The 17,692-nt window shown below is 35.3% G+C and overlaps 1 protein-coding gene across 4 annotated transcripts in view; it reads right to left on the bottom strand.

Annotated features, from left to right (window-relative positions):
* Positions 1-17,692, bottom strand: part of LOC5578086 — an 80,221-nt gene that overhangs the window by 42,479 nt on the left and 20,050 nt on the right. For all 4 annotated transcript variants that reach the window (XM_001656730.2, XM_021851112.1, XM_021851111.1 and 1 more), the window contains one exon: positions 14,958-15,249. In XM_001656730.2, the coding sequence (XP_001656780.2) occupies positions 14,958-15,238 (281 nt within the window). In that variant the 5' untranslated portion in view covers positions 15,239-15,249. The remainder of the gene's footprint in view (positions 1-14,957; positions 15,250-17,692) is intronic.

Below are 17,692 nucleotides of genomic sequence, written 5' to 3'. Positions count from 1 at the left end.
AGAACATAAATTCAGTCTCAAACATCTTAACGATAAGCATATTTACAAATTGGGATCATTTTTGTAATCAAAATCATAATGATTACTTGGACTGGGGAAAATCCAAGTAAATCATTCATTCCATTTTTGATCTCTTCAGGTGACTTATAGTCACTTTAGAAACCTTTCAAGACAACTTTGAGCAAACGTTCAGTTTTGTCGTCATGAGTAAAAAAATTGTGCTTCTTCTTTTCAAGATGTCTGAGAAGAAGTTCGCGATCTTTAAGAGTTTCCGGCAAAACGCGACAGTCTCCTTTCTTTGCGATTTGGAAGGAAGGCAGTGGCTTTTCGTACTCATGTTGCGTCCTCTAAACCAGCGAGCTCGATTTTGCGCACGGGGGTCATTTACACCCGATACCTTCAGGGCCGTTGGGGAACCACTTAGCGTCCACGTACGGACTTTAAATTTTTACCTTATTTTTTTCTTACCAAAACGAGCACTTTGCAACAACGAACTTGTAACATTTCTCATTTTCGAAAAATAAGGGACGGCCTAGTCTGCAGTTACTCTTACCATGACAATATATGGAGACGCTCCATTGGAGAGTGTTGTACGACATGTTATGGCGTGGAAACATTTTTTTTTCAATCCCAGGTTTCCTTGAGGATATCCGGTGGTTCCAAAAGTGGCCACTGTAGTCAAATATCCACTTTGAGTTACAATTGCCCTATTTACGACCAGACATGAAGAATGAAAACAAATGTTTTACATTTTGTACACATTTTTACATAACAATTTCAAGAGTTGTATTTATTCAATGCCTTTCTTACTATATTACCGAATCATTTGTTTTTATGTGCCACAAAGTCCTCAAAAGTATCCAGAGTAGCTTTTGGTATCCTTTTTTAGAAAACAATTGAGAAATTCTCGAATTTATTTTAAGTTGTATTATGAACATGGTGGTAGGTCATTTGACATAAAGTCGTTTGGCATAATGCCGTTAGGCGTAAAATTGTTTGGCATAATGGTCATTTGGCATAATGGTCGCTTGGCATAATAGTCGTTTGACATAATGAGTCTGAAACCAAGGATTTCTCAAGATGACATTCGTTTTTACTTTTCTATTGAGTCCCTCCGACGACAACAGGTTTATTATGGAGTCAATTGATACAAAATGACACTTTATTCAACAATCATATGGCTTTGAATAAACTAAAGCATATTAGGGAAATTATTGTCAATAGTATTTTATTATTTATCTAGAAATTATCCTTCTTTTGAGTTTCGATAATGGAATAATTTTTTGCACTGAAGATTTGTATGTTTTAAGCACAAATTTACCCTTCTTTCAAACATCCTTTCTAAATATGATGTAACCATAATAATAGTTATAAAAACTTTGTAATAATTGGCGGTGGTAAAAACACACTTCAATTCCAAAATTATAATCATTATTGATTCGTCAAAAAGTTGTGCCCCAAAAAATTTTTCTTTCAAAAATGTGTTGTTCATTTGAGTTATGGATTAGAGCTTTCAATATTTTGCAAATAAATTTCTTTTACCAAGTAATTTTCATCAAGTATTACTTCCCAACTGGGACAGAGCTTGATCCGCAGCGAAATGTTCTATGAGCGTTCCCTTTATTATTAACTGCGAACTTTTTTTTTGCCAATTTACTATTTTCAAATACGTATATCACAACAAGCTCGAAGAGTCTGTTCTGTTCTGGGATGTAGATAAAATATTATTCCGAAAAGATCGTCCACCAGACCCGTCACGAATTTTATGTAGTTAGTAGCTCTCTATGTAATAACAATTTTTGACATCCGTAGCTTGGAAAATCTCTGAACGAATACCACGCTAGTTGAGAACCTACCAAAATAAATCCTATGGGCTCGTTGGGGATGGTCTCGGTAAAAGCTTTATTGAATGTCGATATTTATTCTTACTCATTACGCAATTATTCTAAACGACTTTATGCCAATCGGCTTTATGCCAAACGACTTTATGCCAAACGGGGTACAATCAATAAGCATACATAGCTATATACTAGGGCGGTTCAAAATTTAAAAATGTGTGAGAATCCAATCTCCCATATGTTTCTTACCATCCTTACCAGAATAGTGTTCTGTGAAATTTTCAGCTTTCTAGGTGGTGATTTAAAGGTGGCCCACAGACAATGTAGGTTTATATGGAAATTACTATGGAAAAATTTTGAGATATGTTCCAAACACGCTACACATTTAGATTTTTTTAACAAGCTCAGCTGTGCGAATCTCGGTTTTTCAATTTTAACCGAGATTCAGCTAACAAATTGTCCGGTTGCTTAGCAACGATGCACTATTTACTGATACTCGGTTTTTATTTCCTGAACTCCCAGGAAATTTGTTTGCCGAGTACTCGGCTGTGAGGATCTCGGTTAAAATTAGCCGAGATTCGGCATTCTAAATTAAGTGTGTAGTACTGAATGTAAGTACAAACTTATTATCCCATAGTAAAAACTCATTCGTCAAACCGTAATAAAGAAATTTTGCTGAAGTGAGGAATTCAATCCAACGGATAGCAGAGGAGATATTCATAAGTTTGTTTGCTATTATTAAGCTTACTATAGGTTTATAGCCCTGTAAACATGCACAAAAATTCCAAACAATTTAGCTCAAAACAGATTTGTTTCTTCAGCAACATCCTTCAATAAGGTTTGAAGAATAAGTTTTCAATATGGGATGATAAGTTTCTACTTACATTACAGTATTAGCGTGTTTGGAACATTTCTCAAAATTTCTCCATAGTAATTTCCATATAAACCTACATTGTCTTTGGGCCACCTTTAAATCACCACCTAGAAAGCTGAAAATTTCACAGAACACTATTTTTATAGTAAAGATGGTAAGGAGCATATGAGAGATTGAATTTTCAAACATTTTCAAAATTTGAATCGCCCTACTATATACATGTCCATATCAAATATTTCAATTCTCTACGTTCTCTCCAAGAACGTCACGTATTTTGACACCTAGGGTTAAAAGAGCTCTTTTCGGAGTCCAATCTAGATGACCATCTACACTGAGGATGGTTAATAATCATAAGTTATGGTTGCCAGTTTCCTACGAGTAGGGGAATTAGGGGCATAATGGACACGTTAAGCAAATGTTCGTTTTAAGACCCTTAAATGGCAATGTTTTTAATTTACCCCCGGCTAGTTTTCAAGTTTGATGTTAGTACGACGTGCCACATTCATTCATAGTGATAAAAATCATATCATATGTCAGAAAAGCGAGATAGAAAACTGGGTCGAAAACAAGGCTGGTAAAAAGGTATCGGGGCGAAATGAACACCTGCATGAAATTTAGTTATTCCAATATATTCAATGACTGTCAATCATTCCGATATGCAAAAGGGCTCTCCCTCAATCATAATAGCTAAAAAGAACCTTTCTGGGTTCGTTACTTTGCTCAAAAATTTGATTCTTCCACGGTCTAGCTTATATGCCAATTTGAAACTGAGAAAAATTTTAAGTCAAATTTTGAAGAACAATTGAAGCAAAAAATAAACTTTTATACCGTCAAACATTTCAAATGCATTACAGATTTCATGCAGTGAATGAACTTTTGATGAAATATGTGTATTATCAGATATTGAGAGGGTGTCCATTTCGCCCCGTATGTTCATTATGCCCCTAATCCCCCTATGCTTTATTCCTCATTTCTACATTGGTTGAATGCTGATTTTCACTTTTGAAGTCATTGCACTAACAAAAAGTCCAACATAAAACTTCCAGGGAGCCAAACTTCACCAAAGTCCTGTTACGTTTAGTCACTAATTTTAGAACTTTTACGACCACTTCATCGAACGTGACGAATTCCGTCTTGTGCCGATTATAACCCCTTCGCCCCACTCAACCCTTGCGAACGTAAAAATCCGTCCGCAAGAGATCCAAAACCTTAACAAGAGCACTCTAACTACAAGTCTCCGTTCCGTCATGAATGGGAACTTTATTCCGTTGCGAGCGAGTAATATCGTGTTGACGACGATGGCTTTACTCATTCATGTTTGTTTTGTAATTTCATCGTGGCTTTATTGTTTTCCGTACCTCATCCCTCAAAATCCCCATCACAAAGTACTGTCCCGAGGCGGCAGTTCAATGCGCTTCCTTTCCTCTCTACCGACGGGATGGCGTCCTGGGCTTAAATACCGTCAATCGATGGTGAGCGGATCTCACTTGGATAATGGTGGTGGCGCTGGTGGTGACCAATCGGTCAAATTTTCAGCCCGAACGATTGTCAGGTTCTCTAGATTTGTGCTCTTAAAAATTCGAGGTTTGGCTTAGATGCATGTCCACCTTAAAGTATATACCAAACTGCCCCCAGTTTACGGTAATCCACGCAGTGCAGTAGGATGATATTGTTTGAGCAGCATCGGCATGACGATTTGATGATCTCCTCCCGTTCGAAGTAGGTACCCAACTTTATTGTGTGTGAATGGATAGCAGCCTCAAAATTTAATTCGTCCAGCAATTCTCATCTCGGCTTTGTTGGTTTTTTTTTCGGGCGGTGATTTGCCGAAACCGAAATTTAAAATTACAGCATGCAGAGGAAGAAGAAAGTTCTCATCGAATTCAGTTCGGCGGTTATGGATCAAACGGTTCAAGTGATATATTACACACTCAGTACGAATTATTCATCATTCGATTTTAATGCCGTTCGATTGAATCCAGGTCGTGTGCAGTTGAAATAATGTCATAAATAATAAAATCAACCGAATCGTAAACTTGCTTGCGGACTGTTGAACATTTTAACGGTGGTGCGGTGGTAAATCACCAGAAGCCAGTAAATGGCAGTCAATTAATTGATTAAAACGTCACGACTTCGCGAACAATAACGATATGACATTTGAACTTACTAAAGTCTGAGTATCGTTGTTGGATCAGTTTGATCTGAAGCTGTGTGAAACATCTAATCCAAGGAAATTGAAGCACTGTTTCGTGAAGTAACCTTGCATGATGGCAATGCTCATTTCCTGTTTATTTCATGTACGTGACCCCGGATCGATTGTCGCATTCATTTGCGTTGAGATTTTTTTTCTCTAGCCACACATACCAGACGTTGACGTGAAGATTTTTTACATGGCTTTCTGGAAATTGGCAATCATCTAGCACGCACTCATTGCAGCTTGTTGGTCTGCTACACATTACAAATCCCTTTTGGTCAGCGCATAGGAGTTCTTGGAATGATATGCAAAGCTGATTCTTTTCCTCTGCAATTTCTAAGTATGGTGTTTTTTTAGGGGAGTTGTAAGTAATAAATTCCAACATAATATTGATGTTATATTCGATAAACGAGAATCACTCAATGCTGAATATTATTTATTTACAGCTTATTTTTAGACTTTCACACTAAATGACCAGCCCACTGAAGTCTGCCGTATTTATTGAGCTTAAAAAAAATTGCTTCTTTTTACATTTGGTACTACTCTTGATGTTTACGTTTAGTTTTCCACCGAGTATTGCCCTCAGAATTTTACGTAAACATTATCCTGTTCCACATTCTCAGCCACAACAGGATTTTAACTACACGGAAAACATGATTGTGATATGTCACAAGTAGTACTACTTAACTATCAACATCACTAGGACTTTCATTCTCTATACCTGAAATCATGTTTAATGATATCTAGGCCACCTTCGACTAATTAACGAAAATCTAGCTGGGGCAGGTAATTTCATACACTCTAAAAAAAGATGGTAATATCTTAACATAAATACGGAAAGCTGATTAAGCTAATAAATACAATCAAGTGTATGAATTGTAGACAAGGTGCCCACTTTTTTTTATTAAATTACATGGAATAAAAAGGAAATGAGTTTCCGAATTCATTGTTCAATATTGCGTTTTGTCGCATATACTCCTTGATTTTGCAGACGAAGACTTTATTGGAATCGATCGCAATGCAGTAGAGTAGGGTATCACTATTTCAAAGAGGGACAACTAGGATAAGCTTGTACTGCCATTTACTCTACTTAAACGTATATGATAGCATGTAGAGAAATTAGCAGGTTCAGTTGTGTTGGTGCTGAGGCAGTGCTGGATGGGGATGTAGTTGAAGTTTTTGAAGAGCCATAAAACACTTGTGACGTATGATAATGATGTTTCCTGTGTTGTAAAAACATGTGTTCTGACTGCGAATATCTTCTTTTACGGATTACTCAACCAGCCTAGAGACCCGCAGCTTTCAAAGGAAAACGACATTACTACACTGTTGTTTGATAAAGGCTTATCTGACTTCATAGATCCATTCTTTCGTTAATAACTTCGTACAAAACACCTTGCGACCCTTTATCGTAAAACACTGAAAAGTGTTTCGAAAAGTAATAAATCAATTTTTAATATTGATGCAAAGAGAGCATCGAGAAATGCAAGCATGCCCAAATGAAACATCATTGTCAATTTAAACGCTGATAATTGGCTCTCTAACCACATTTATTTAAGAACAGGAGCGAAGACTAATAAATGAATAAAATACGGCAAACTTCAGTGGACTGGTCATTTAGTGCGAATGCCGGAAAAAAAAGTTGCATCAATCAGGTGAAGGTCAATGAACCCGTGGAAGACATCCGCGTAAGTTCGTTTTGATGTTGACGTGGGCGTTCCAGAGCAACCAAATCATTCCAGATTTGAAACAAACCTTTGATACTTGCTCTAAATAGTCGATTCGTCAGGCTTATCTGCTGAATATTATTATGCCACATTTCCGTTTGTTTGAAATTACCGAGAATTCCATATAAAAAGAGGCTAATGACGCGTATCTCGTTTGAAAATCTTTGTTTTTTTTTCAATGTAAACCACGAGATTTTTGCAGCATAATATGTTCATATATTCAAAAATTTGTATTATCTACAAGTCATCTATACAACACTATTCACACAGAAACTACTTTTTTGTAGAAGTTTCCATTTTCGACCACATTATTAAAAAAAAATCTGGTAAAAAAGTTAGGCCCATTTTAAAGTTTAGATGAATTTTCACAAAATTTCATTGAAATCTGGGAGGGTGCTGCCAGCTAGGAATCAATTTGGCGTGAAATGGGTAATTTATAATCGTCATTCGAAAGCTTTTCCGCACTGAATTCCACTAGTCGATAAAAATAATAGTAGAATACTAAAGCAATAAAGCTCTACCTGAAGTATAGAAACGCTGTTTCAATAAAAGAGGCATTGATTGATTACACGCAAAATCCCATTTCAAATTCCTAGGGTAAAGGATTCTGGCAATTTTCTAATATTTTTTTTACAGAATATCTAGAGTGTTTTTCTTTCAAAATATTTTATTTTGGCTAGTGTTATGTGAGTGGATACACTGAATTATTTATTTACTCATTTAGTCACTCTATGCCTTCATAAATTTGGCAAGGTTGAATCGACGGAATTGTTTGTTTAGTTTAACTTTTTCAGTATGTTAAAACAGTAATCTTTTTTTGTCATTTCAACAATCAAGGTTTGCCAAATTAACAAGAGTGTCGTAAAATTCAACAAAGAATGTTGTGAGCGTGTAGAAAAAATGCACAATATAAACTCTAATTAAAACCTTGTATTTTCCGTTGTAAAAATATAATGACTGGATTTATTGAACGTGGTGATGTCATTGAATACATATGAAGCTTAAAAATATATTCAGTGCAGTAAATTTGAAACAGTGAATAGAGATTATTAAAAAATTTCTTTGATTATGTATAGTAAATTACAACAAAATATGCAAATATTAGTCAAAAACAAGTGTTCGGAATTTGAAGCAAAAATATCCGGAATTTGAAGCAACCTAGTAACAGTGTCCAGATTTCGAAGCAAGACACATTTCTATTTCTTGCATATATAAACGTTTTTTTACCTAATTACTCTCTATGTTTTATTGCATAATGCTAAATAACAAACATTTTTCTTCACAATAAATTGGAGTCACTTAGGCCGGAACAAATCTTAAAATCTTCTTTTGTCACCTTCTATTAAAATGTGTCGAGGGGGGGACAAAAAATAATAAAATGGAAATTCAAGTAAATTTATCATTGTTTATACTCATATAATCTAAAACCATGTTTTTGCCACATATTACCATTCAATAAAAATGTTTTCACAATAATCATGCCATTTTTTTGTTTTATCATAACATTTTTCATTATTCGATTTTGCATAACATCAATCTCCAGGTTTTTTACCATCTTTTTTTACTTTTGGTAAGGGAAAATATTAAAATTTCGAATTGTGTTTAAGCTATTTACAATTTTAGGAACACTGCAGAAATGTTTTAGTTGGATGCAACATTAAACTAAATTTAGATTATTATTATTTTATTTAACATATATGTAACATTTTATTTGTAAAAATATGTCACTAGATTTGAAAAAAACAAATAAGCAAATTGGCTCTGTGATATATATTGTCCTTCTATGCCCCCTTGTACCATGTTATTTGCAAACCTGAGCGACTGTGAGATAAATATGCATAGGACTGCAGTATAATAGATTGTAAGTAGGGATAATAGAAATTTCGTTAGAATTCTTAAAATTTCACGGGTGACAAAGGTGATGAAACTAAAATTTCTCGGTTTTGTCGTGGCCCCATACTTTTGGTTAAATTTGGAACTAAAGTACATATTCTCAAAGAAAATGCATTTCAAATGTGTTAACTCAGCGAAGTGTTAATAATTGTTAATTGTATTGTCCAGATCAAGATGATAAGTTTATTACCAGAGTGGCAATTTAAAATTTAAAACAAAACAAGCAATCAGAAGAAGTCCAAGATAAACTAAAAAACTCGAATATTATTGGAGAAACCTTGACTCCAAATTTAATACAGGTATGTTCCGTTTTTATCACGTTCCGATTTTGTCACGCTCCGATTTTGTCACGTTCCGATTTCGTCAACAAATTATTCCGTTTTTATCAACACCAAAAAAATATTTTTTTTATATAATTTTAAATTCTTGAAATATAAATTAAAAACTTACTTTGAAACAATTAAATGTTTTTCAATAGCCTCAGGGTTGAATTTTCGGCATTATGTTAGTGTTAGTGTGTCACCTACGATACATAATAGATGTCAAGTCATATACGATTCAATAAGGTTTGACTCCTTCCTATCCGCTAATCAATTAGAGTTTTCAAACTTAGCATGGGCTGTTGGACAAGATTGACGCATCTTTCAACAGTCGAGAGTTGCTCTGGCCACGTCCTAGCAATCAGGCTTGACAGAACTCATCTGCGATACAAAAATAAAGCGATTTTGATGTTTTAACACAGATCTTGATGATTTAACACAGATCCTCAAACGATTCGGAAGAGAGAGAGAGAGAGTGCAAAAAATAAGAGGATTTTTTCTGCTACTCTTTCTCTCTTGTTGCTATGCTCACATTAACTCACACTTTAAAAGAACTCTTGAGTGTCCCGCCGGAACAAAATAACCCTCGCAGAGTTGTGATGGCACTCTTTTTTATGAAATTTTTCTCTGTTCTGCATCTTCGTCGCTCATTTTTCGTTGCCTCTCTGTTTATAATTGTTTCACTCTCTCACAAAGAGGCAAGACCAGCACGCTATTTCAGAATATGTCATTGAACTCTGATGATGTTGAGAAGTATTAAGCCTGCTACACATCAAATTTTCAATACTGTAAACCAGCAAATTTTTGCTGATTTTTTTTTGTGCTGTAAATTCAGCAATCGATCCAGCAATAGAAAATTTTCAGGATCTTTCAGCAATTCAAATTTTCATCAAGGTTGGTTTGCTGACCATCCAGCAATATATGTTTGAATTTGCTGATTAATCCCTCTACCGGCAGTTTCATTTTTAGCGCTAAAAAAACATTCATTCCCGGTAGAGGGATTAACTTGTATTTGATTATTTGTTATTTTAGTGGGATTTTTTGCTGCCTTCCAGAAATTCCCAGCCGCCAGCACTTGGCTGGTGTAAAATATAGGTATTGTTTATTTCAACATCATTTATATGGAAATTACATAAAATTCAATTGCGTAACATGCCATTAGAATTTATTTAACAAAACCAAACATCAACACCATGTTTCTGTGCCGTAAAAAATTTCAAATCGATTGCTGGTCATCAATCATCTGTCATGTAAATTACTGAAAATCAGCAATTCCGATGGTATAGACAAGTATCCAGCAAGTAAGATTGCTGAATTCCAGTAAACAATTTCATAAGTGCTGAATATCAGTAAAATGGTGTATTGTTGAATTGGTTTCTGCAAACGAATTTGCTAGAAGATAGATCAAAAATTTGGTGTACAGCAACTGGAATTTGATATACGTACTTACGAGATTTGCAGAGACCTCTTCTCTTTCTTATATAAAATGACATAAAAGAATTTTCGATATGAATGTGACAGACATCCCAAGTAACAATTTTAGTTTTACGAATTACTTCCAGGGTGCTATAAATAAACGCACATAAAACCACGGTCAAGGCACTGTTGCCTTCATCGCATCAGAACGTGACTAGTTGGCCCACCCTGAAAGAGGCTATGAAGTGTATATTTATGTCACACGAATAAAGCAAAATAGCATTTATGGTAGCTATTTTTAGGCCACCTGTTCTAGACGAATGTCGCATAATTTTCAAAATGATTTTATCATAACGTCGATCTTGCCGGATTTATTACAACGTAAACAAAACAAAATAAGATTGAAAACACGTCTGTGATAATTTATTTCGTAGTGCTTTTTATTTAAAGTGGTTTATTGAGATATAATGCTCAAATCTTTAGTGCCGAGTGAGATTTATTGTGAGATGTAAATTTGCCTGTGCCCTCTCTGAAAGTGGCTTATTTCTAGTTTTTTAGCATTTGCTAAAATACACCGCCAGGCGAAGAATAAAACATTTCGCCTTTTCTTGGTTTGATTGGGCAATAATTGTGCTTTAAATTATACTCAGTTAGTTTAATCATCACACAATCAGCATGAAATGCGTGAATTCATGGAGATAATATGATTTGAAAAAGTGAAATTGTGGCAATCGGAGTGAAATTAATATGGCGGAACCATAATTGATAGATTGTCATCGACAAATGCTGTTTTGTCATCATAAATACACAAATAAGGGCACATTGTTATGATTCGGCATTTGTGGATGTAACATTTCCATAGCAAATGCTGATTGAAGATGATGCAGCTTTTTTTCGCTTTTCATGGTAACCAAGCAGAATTCAACAAAGTTTGCAGTTTGGGTATGCTGTTATGAAGAATATACGCAGAAATAATTAAAATTGACATTAGTGTTGTTTTTTTTCGTCAGGAATAAGTGTTTCAATGCATCGAAATGCATTCGCAATGCATTTGAAAAGGTAAAATACTGTTCAATAGGTATGAATGAGGTAAGTCAATCTTTAAACTGAAGCAGCTTTTATGACAACAAGGTGTATTATACCAATTTTTTATCATAGCCGTCACAAACAACTATCATTCAACCACCATATGCAGTTTAAATGAGGTATTATGTGCTGCAAAAAAGCTGGTTTTGTAGCCACAAAATTTTAAGTTTATAGTTTGTCTCTAAAAGGTTTCGAAAACAACTAAGAGCTGACTTGAAAATTATCATCTTCTAGCAACGTTAAATGTCGCCTCTAGCTATCATAGCATTCACGTCACTGTCATGAAACATTAATAAATCCACACGAATGCCAAATTGCTGTGGAATTGTTACTTTGGGTATATCAATGAGAATGTTCAGTTTTTTGTTATAAGGGATGTACCTGGTAATGAATTCAAGAATGTTTTAGTAATGGCAAGGGACATGATCGAGTTAATTTTATTTTTGATAAGAGTGTCGACCTTGACATATTTGGAACATTATCTTTTATTCTTCAAACTCTATAACATTGCACAGATTATAGCAACAGGTCCTATTGCAAGGATAGGGGAAAAGGTCCAGCAAAACTTGACAATCTATTGAAATATTTGGAATCTCCATACAAATAATTTGCATCAAGAAAGAGGGAAAAGGACTGAAATGGGTGACAATTTGAGAAACTGTTAATACTGGATGGTCCCACGTCATGCACGTTTCTATCTCAAATTTATTGGGATCTTGATCTTTCAGCAAACATGCGTGAGGACCCAAAGTTTAATTAAGAGCTTATACCAACTGCCATACGTAAAACTTAACAAAAGAAATTCTAACCAAAAAGTTCTAATTTGCTTATTTTTGTTCTGGAGTTCGTACACTTTTGTGTTTTTCATGAACCTATTCAATATTGTTTTACCAAAAAACAGAACTTTAGTTCAGTTTAGTGCTAGCCTATTCGTGATCTAACGCAGAGCTAAGAGGTGAAGGTAGCACTGTTCTAGAATGGCTATTAGTGCACCCCAATCGAAGTTGGTAGTGATAACTTTAGAAGGAAAATCACCACAATCATTTTACAGAATAGATTTTGACAATTAAAAACTCAGGAAGCCGTAAATATTAATTTAAACTAGCAAAACTCTTGCAACATAACCACACATTTAATCGCTAATCGAGTGTCAAAAATGCAAAAAATGTACCTTGGCAAAAAAAAACTCTCAGTTGATCACTGCGGAAGTGGTTATAAGAACAGCAAGCTGAGAAAAAGGCTCTTCCTCAGTTGGGATGTAATACCATAAATAAGAAGAAGAAGAAGCAGAAGGATGATGATAAAGAGAAGAAAAATAAGTTGTTTCTTGTTAAATCTTTCTTGAAAAAAACAACAATGATTAGCGTGACCCACTTCCTTGTAGTTATTTTTATAAATATAACCTACCTCATGATGCATAGCACATTCATGCGATTATTGTTTAATTATTTCATATTTCATACATTTAAATTCTAACCAAGAAAACTTAAACTATTATTGATATATCTCATTAATTTATCATATTATTGATTAGAGTCTGCAATCCACCTTATTTACGAACTTATAAGAATGAACTATCTTAATGCTAATCACAGCTCCTAAACATGAATACTGTCCTTTATTATGATGAAATTGTGTATTATCCTGGCAAAACTGCAATTTTATTTTATTCCGATTTTGTCACGGTTCCGTTTTTGTCAACTGAAAATTGCCGATCGTGTTGATAAAAACGGAACATACCTGTAAACCATTTTCATAGGCAATTAACTGAAAATTACAGCGTTTTAGGACTTATAATCCACTAACACCTGTTGTCTCATGTAATATTGTAAGGACGAATTACAAAACTAGCTTAAAACACAAAACAACAGTGCAAACCATCACTTAAAATAAGACATTTTTTTTATTTCCCCCTCTGACTTTTTGAAACATTTGAAGGGGGGGGGGGTGACAAAAGTAAAATTTTAAATTTGTTCCGGCCTTATAACCAATAAGAAAATATCTTTTTAATAGCCTTGTTTTGGACCTAATTTTCTGTCTCACTTCTCTGGCATATGATATGGTTTTTATAACCATGAATGAACGTAGCACGTCGTACTAACATAAAACTTGAAAACTAGCCGGGAGTAATTTGAAAAAAATGTCATTGTATGGTCTTAAAACAAGCATTTGCTTGATGTGTCCATTATGTTTCGAATTCCCCTACCATTGATATTTGCATTTCAAGCGTGTGCTAGAATAAGGGCGTAAGTCGCATGATCGATTTCTCTTCATCGATCCTCTCTTCCGTTAATAAAGACAACAAGACGCAAGTTTGTCAGCAGTTTTTCACCTCAGGAGGCAACATTGCATTACTGCCTAGCATCCTGAAGTGAAAAAATGTCAACAAACCCGCATCTTCTCACTTTTATTCACAGAAGAGAGGATCGACGAGGAGAAATCGATCATGCGACTTACGCCCTTATTCTAGCACACGCTTGATTTTTCAGCTCTCTGCTCAGCTGCTGAACACGCCGCAAACTGTGTACTGTTCATAATCCAAGATCATGTTCTACCGTTTTGTCTCAAATTCCGAACAGACTCATATCCCGAACATTCGGCTTTTGTATGGCGATTGGCTTGAAATGTTTCACTGATTTGTGTCATTAAATTACAAGGAAATGGCAGTAAATTGTAATTCAATTTGAATGTCTTTCAATCTATTTTATACCTCGGCAGTAGTGATGATTCTCTATTTCGAGACCAGTAAAACTAGCTCAGATAGATTTATTTGCGAAATTATTCATTTGAATACGATCTATTCGTGCTGTCCGGAATTTGAATCAATGTGTTCGGAACATGAGACAGAATGAACACAGTGTTCGGCATTTGAATCAAAATGTTGTTTCACACTTTTACGTAAAAACAACACTAAACAAATTCTAATAAACAATTTTATTGGCACACCCAACAGCTAACAGTTAGACTTTCCGAAGAAACAAAAATTTTCACAAATATCAGCTAATTTATTCCTATCAGATGCATTTGAAGTCACTGTTGGCCGTAAGTGTTCGGAATATGAGTCAAAACGGCATTCAAAATGCAACTCTGCTCCGCGATTGACCAGAAAAGTTTTAGTTGCACATAGATTCAATCAATGGGACTTTGAATTAGCTTTTGATGTGCAAATAATAATGCAAATTACAATTGTCATGGGAAAAAATATTATCAGTGGGAAGGTAAGGATCCAGGAGTCACACCTAATTGGTGATGCGATCCATGATATTTTCATGCCAAACCAGATGCGCGATATAATTTGATATTCGCATTTAACACCGAATAAGTAGTCATCTCTCGCCCATGAACTATCTCATGAAAAAAATCTTGTTAACATAGAAAGAAGTATACAGAAATACCAGATGTAATTACAAAACTATTTCGAGAGGGAACGCATGAAATGATATTTTGAAGAATATGTATAAGAATTCTTAGAGGAGCCTAGACGAACACTTGAAGGAATCCAAAATAAAATCCAAAGGCACCCATTTCAATGTGTATGTGAGCTATGATATCCAATCAAACATGATCATACCTTACAAATCCACAAAAAAAACACACAATTTAACTAACCTCATTCTGCTCTCATTAGCCTGCATTAGCACCGGGGAATCTTCCGTGAGTTCCGTTGCCGGTACGGCGTTCGTCCACTCTACGATGGCTGCCCGTTGTTCAGGCGATCCGGCGAAATTCCGCGTCCGAGAACAAAGCACGTCACGTCCCTCCCCCGGCAAGGACCACTTCTCTTTGTTGAAAGTTTTGGCTGAGATTGCCAACAAAGACGTTTGGCTTCCTACCAGCAACAGCAGAAGCAATGCATGCGCCACGTGCACTCCAGCTCTGCTTCCCATCATTTTTGTGTGCTCTGCAAAGGAAGAAAAAACGACACTCTTGTATATATTTGAAATTTAGAACAGCTCACCAGTAGCGTAGCGTTGCCTTCTGTTATTTCGCATTCATAATGACACCAAGAACTCATATAATCCTTCTGAGAAATCTATCTAGAATGATTTGTTTTTTTTTTTCAATATACCGTTTTGTCTCAAATTCCGAACAGACTCATTTTCCGAACATTCGGCTTTTGTATGGCGATTTGGTTGAAATGTTTCGCTGAAATATGTCATAAAATAACAAGGAAATGATAGTCAATTGTAATTCAATTATAACGTTTTCAATATAATCTATACCGTGGGAGTAGTGATGATTCTCTAGTTTGAGACCAGTAGAACAAGCTCAGATAAATTTATATGCTTAATTATTCATTCGAATTCGATTTATTCGTGTTGTTCGGAATTTGAATCAAGGTGTTCGGAATATGAGACAGACTGAGCACAGTGTTCGGCATTTGAATCAAAATGCTATTCCACATTTTTACATAAAAACAATACTGAACAAGTTTATATACACAATTTTACCGGCATACCCAACAACTAACAGTTAGACTTTGCGAAGAAATTAAAACTTTCACAAATATCAGCTAATTTATGCCTACCAGATGCATTTGAAGTCAAGGTTGGCCTTAAGTGTTCGGAATATGATTCAAAACAGTAGAGACTTTCAGCCGCATGGTGGTTTATCTCATATTAAACATTATCATATGTCACATAATATTCGATATTTGAATTTAATGTTTGTTATCAGAAATGCCAAGAATTTGTGTGCAGCTATAACGTTAAACATAGGGAAATTATCAGATTTAAAAATAACAATGTCAAAATGTTCAAGTTCTCATAGAACTTATATACAAATCATTTATTTCCAGAACTACTTTAAAGTTATTCCACCTTCACAGATTTTTTCATGTTGTTTTTTCTCAAGAATCTTCAATTTGCGTCATTTTGTTTTTCTAATGCATCCAAGTGACGTATTGGTTCCAATAGACATATTACCTTTCATTGATTACTTTTTTTTCTTCTGAACGACTTCAACATTACATGAACACAAGCTCTATTCTTTTAATTACAATACAACTCAAAAAAGGACATTTTGTATCCAATTACTTGAACAGCCACATATTGATTGTACATTTCTATTTTAAAAGTCCCCAAATTTAACTCCGCACCTAGCCCTTAAAACCCTAGCAACGCCACTGGCTCTCAAACCTCATGCATGCGGAAAAAAGTTCTAATCTAGAGAAAAAAATATCATTAGATAATCATCTGAGCACATAAAAACGACGACATTCTCGGTATGCAAATGTACACTGCAGTAGCATAAATGATGGAAAAATCCGCAAGCGCCGCGTCCAATCGCCGTAGACGGCACCAGCAGTTCTATTCATACCGCATGGATTTGCTAAAATTTGACACTCCATGCCAGCCAGCATTTCCGTGTTTTCGTTTAATGTTGTCGTTTGACGACTTGTTTGGGCTGTTTCGGCTTCAGTTACATACTAAACATCTACTACCATCACGAACAATTCCGAACCGAAGTTGTAGCCGAGAACCGTCCATACTGGCATGCCTCCATTCAGCTCATGACCAAGTGATTCCTAAGCTTCGACAGCCGTGACAAATTCACGAGACAAAACATTGCGACTTGAATTTGTCACATGGAGGCGCCTGATGCTTATAAGAACAGTCGTTTGTAATATCAAACCAAGAGAAAATATCAACACGATTGGACTCCATGCGCGGCTGAATTGTATTTCCCGTTGCTATTAAGCTATACCTAATGACGCACGTAGAGATTCATTTGTTTTAGAATCATGACGATAAAATATAGGATTGTTTAAACATCGCCAGCTGGAGCCTTTATTACTAATATAGTAAACCACTACTCGTCTTTAGTGTCTTCAAATTGTTTTCCGAAATATGATCTAATAACAAAATCAACCTATATTTATAATGCTGCAAATCCATGTTAGCATCATTTTCCCACTCGTATGTACTCAATTAATCATTGCTCGTAATTAATCGCACAAATTGAACATGGCAAAGATATCGACCGTTGCTATTAGTTCGCGCCTCTGCTCAGCCACAGGGAAGTCGCAGTGTGAAGGGAATGTATGTTCTCTGATATGGCGAACCTACCGCATTTAGATTAGTAGTTCAGTGACCCAGAAAACTTCAAATTGTGAACAACCTTTAGTTTGTCATTATATGAATAGACAGTAGAGTGGTTCAAAAAATCGTTTTGGCTCCACACCGCTCATTCGATTCAAGATCAAATTCTGAGTGTCCTCCTAAAATTTGAGCTCATTTGGATGAAAATTGAGACTGCACAAGCCCTTCAATGTTTGTTTGGGAAATACTATGGGAGAAGCAAGCAAATCATTCAGTCGATGATAATGTTTGCCCATGTGCTCT

Source organism: Aedes aegypti, chromosome 3 (genome assembly GCF_002204515.2).
Source record: "Aedes aegypti strain LVP_AGWG chromosome 3, AaegL5.0 Primary Assembly, whole genome shotgun sequence".
NCBI lineage: Eukaryota > Metazoa > Arthropoda > Insecta > Diptera > Culicidae > Aedes > Aedes aegypti.
This window is presented reverse-complemented; position numbering and strand designations above follow the sequence as displayed.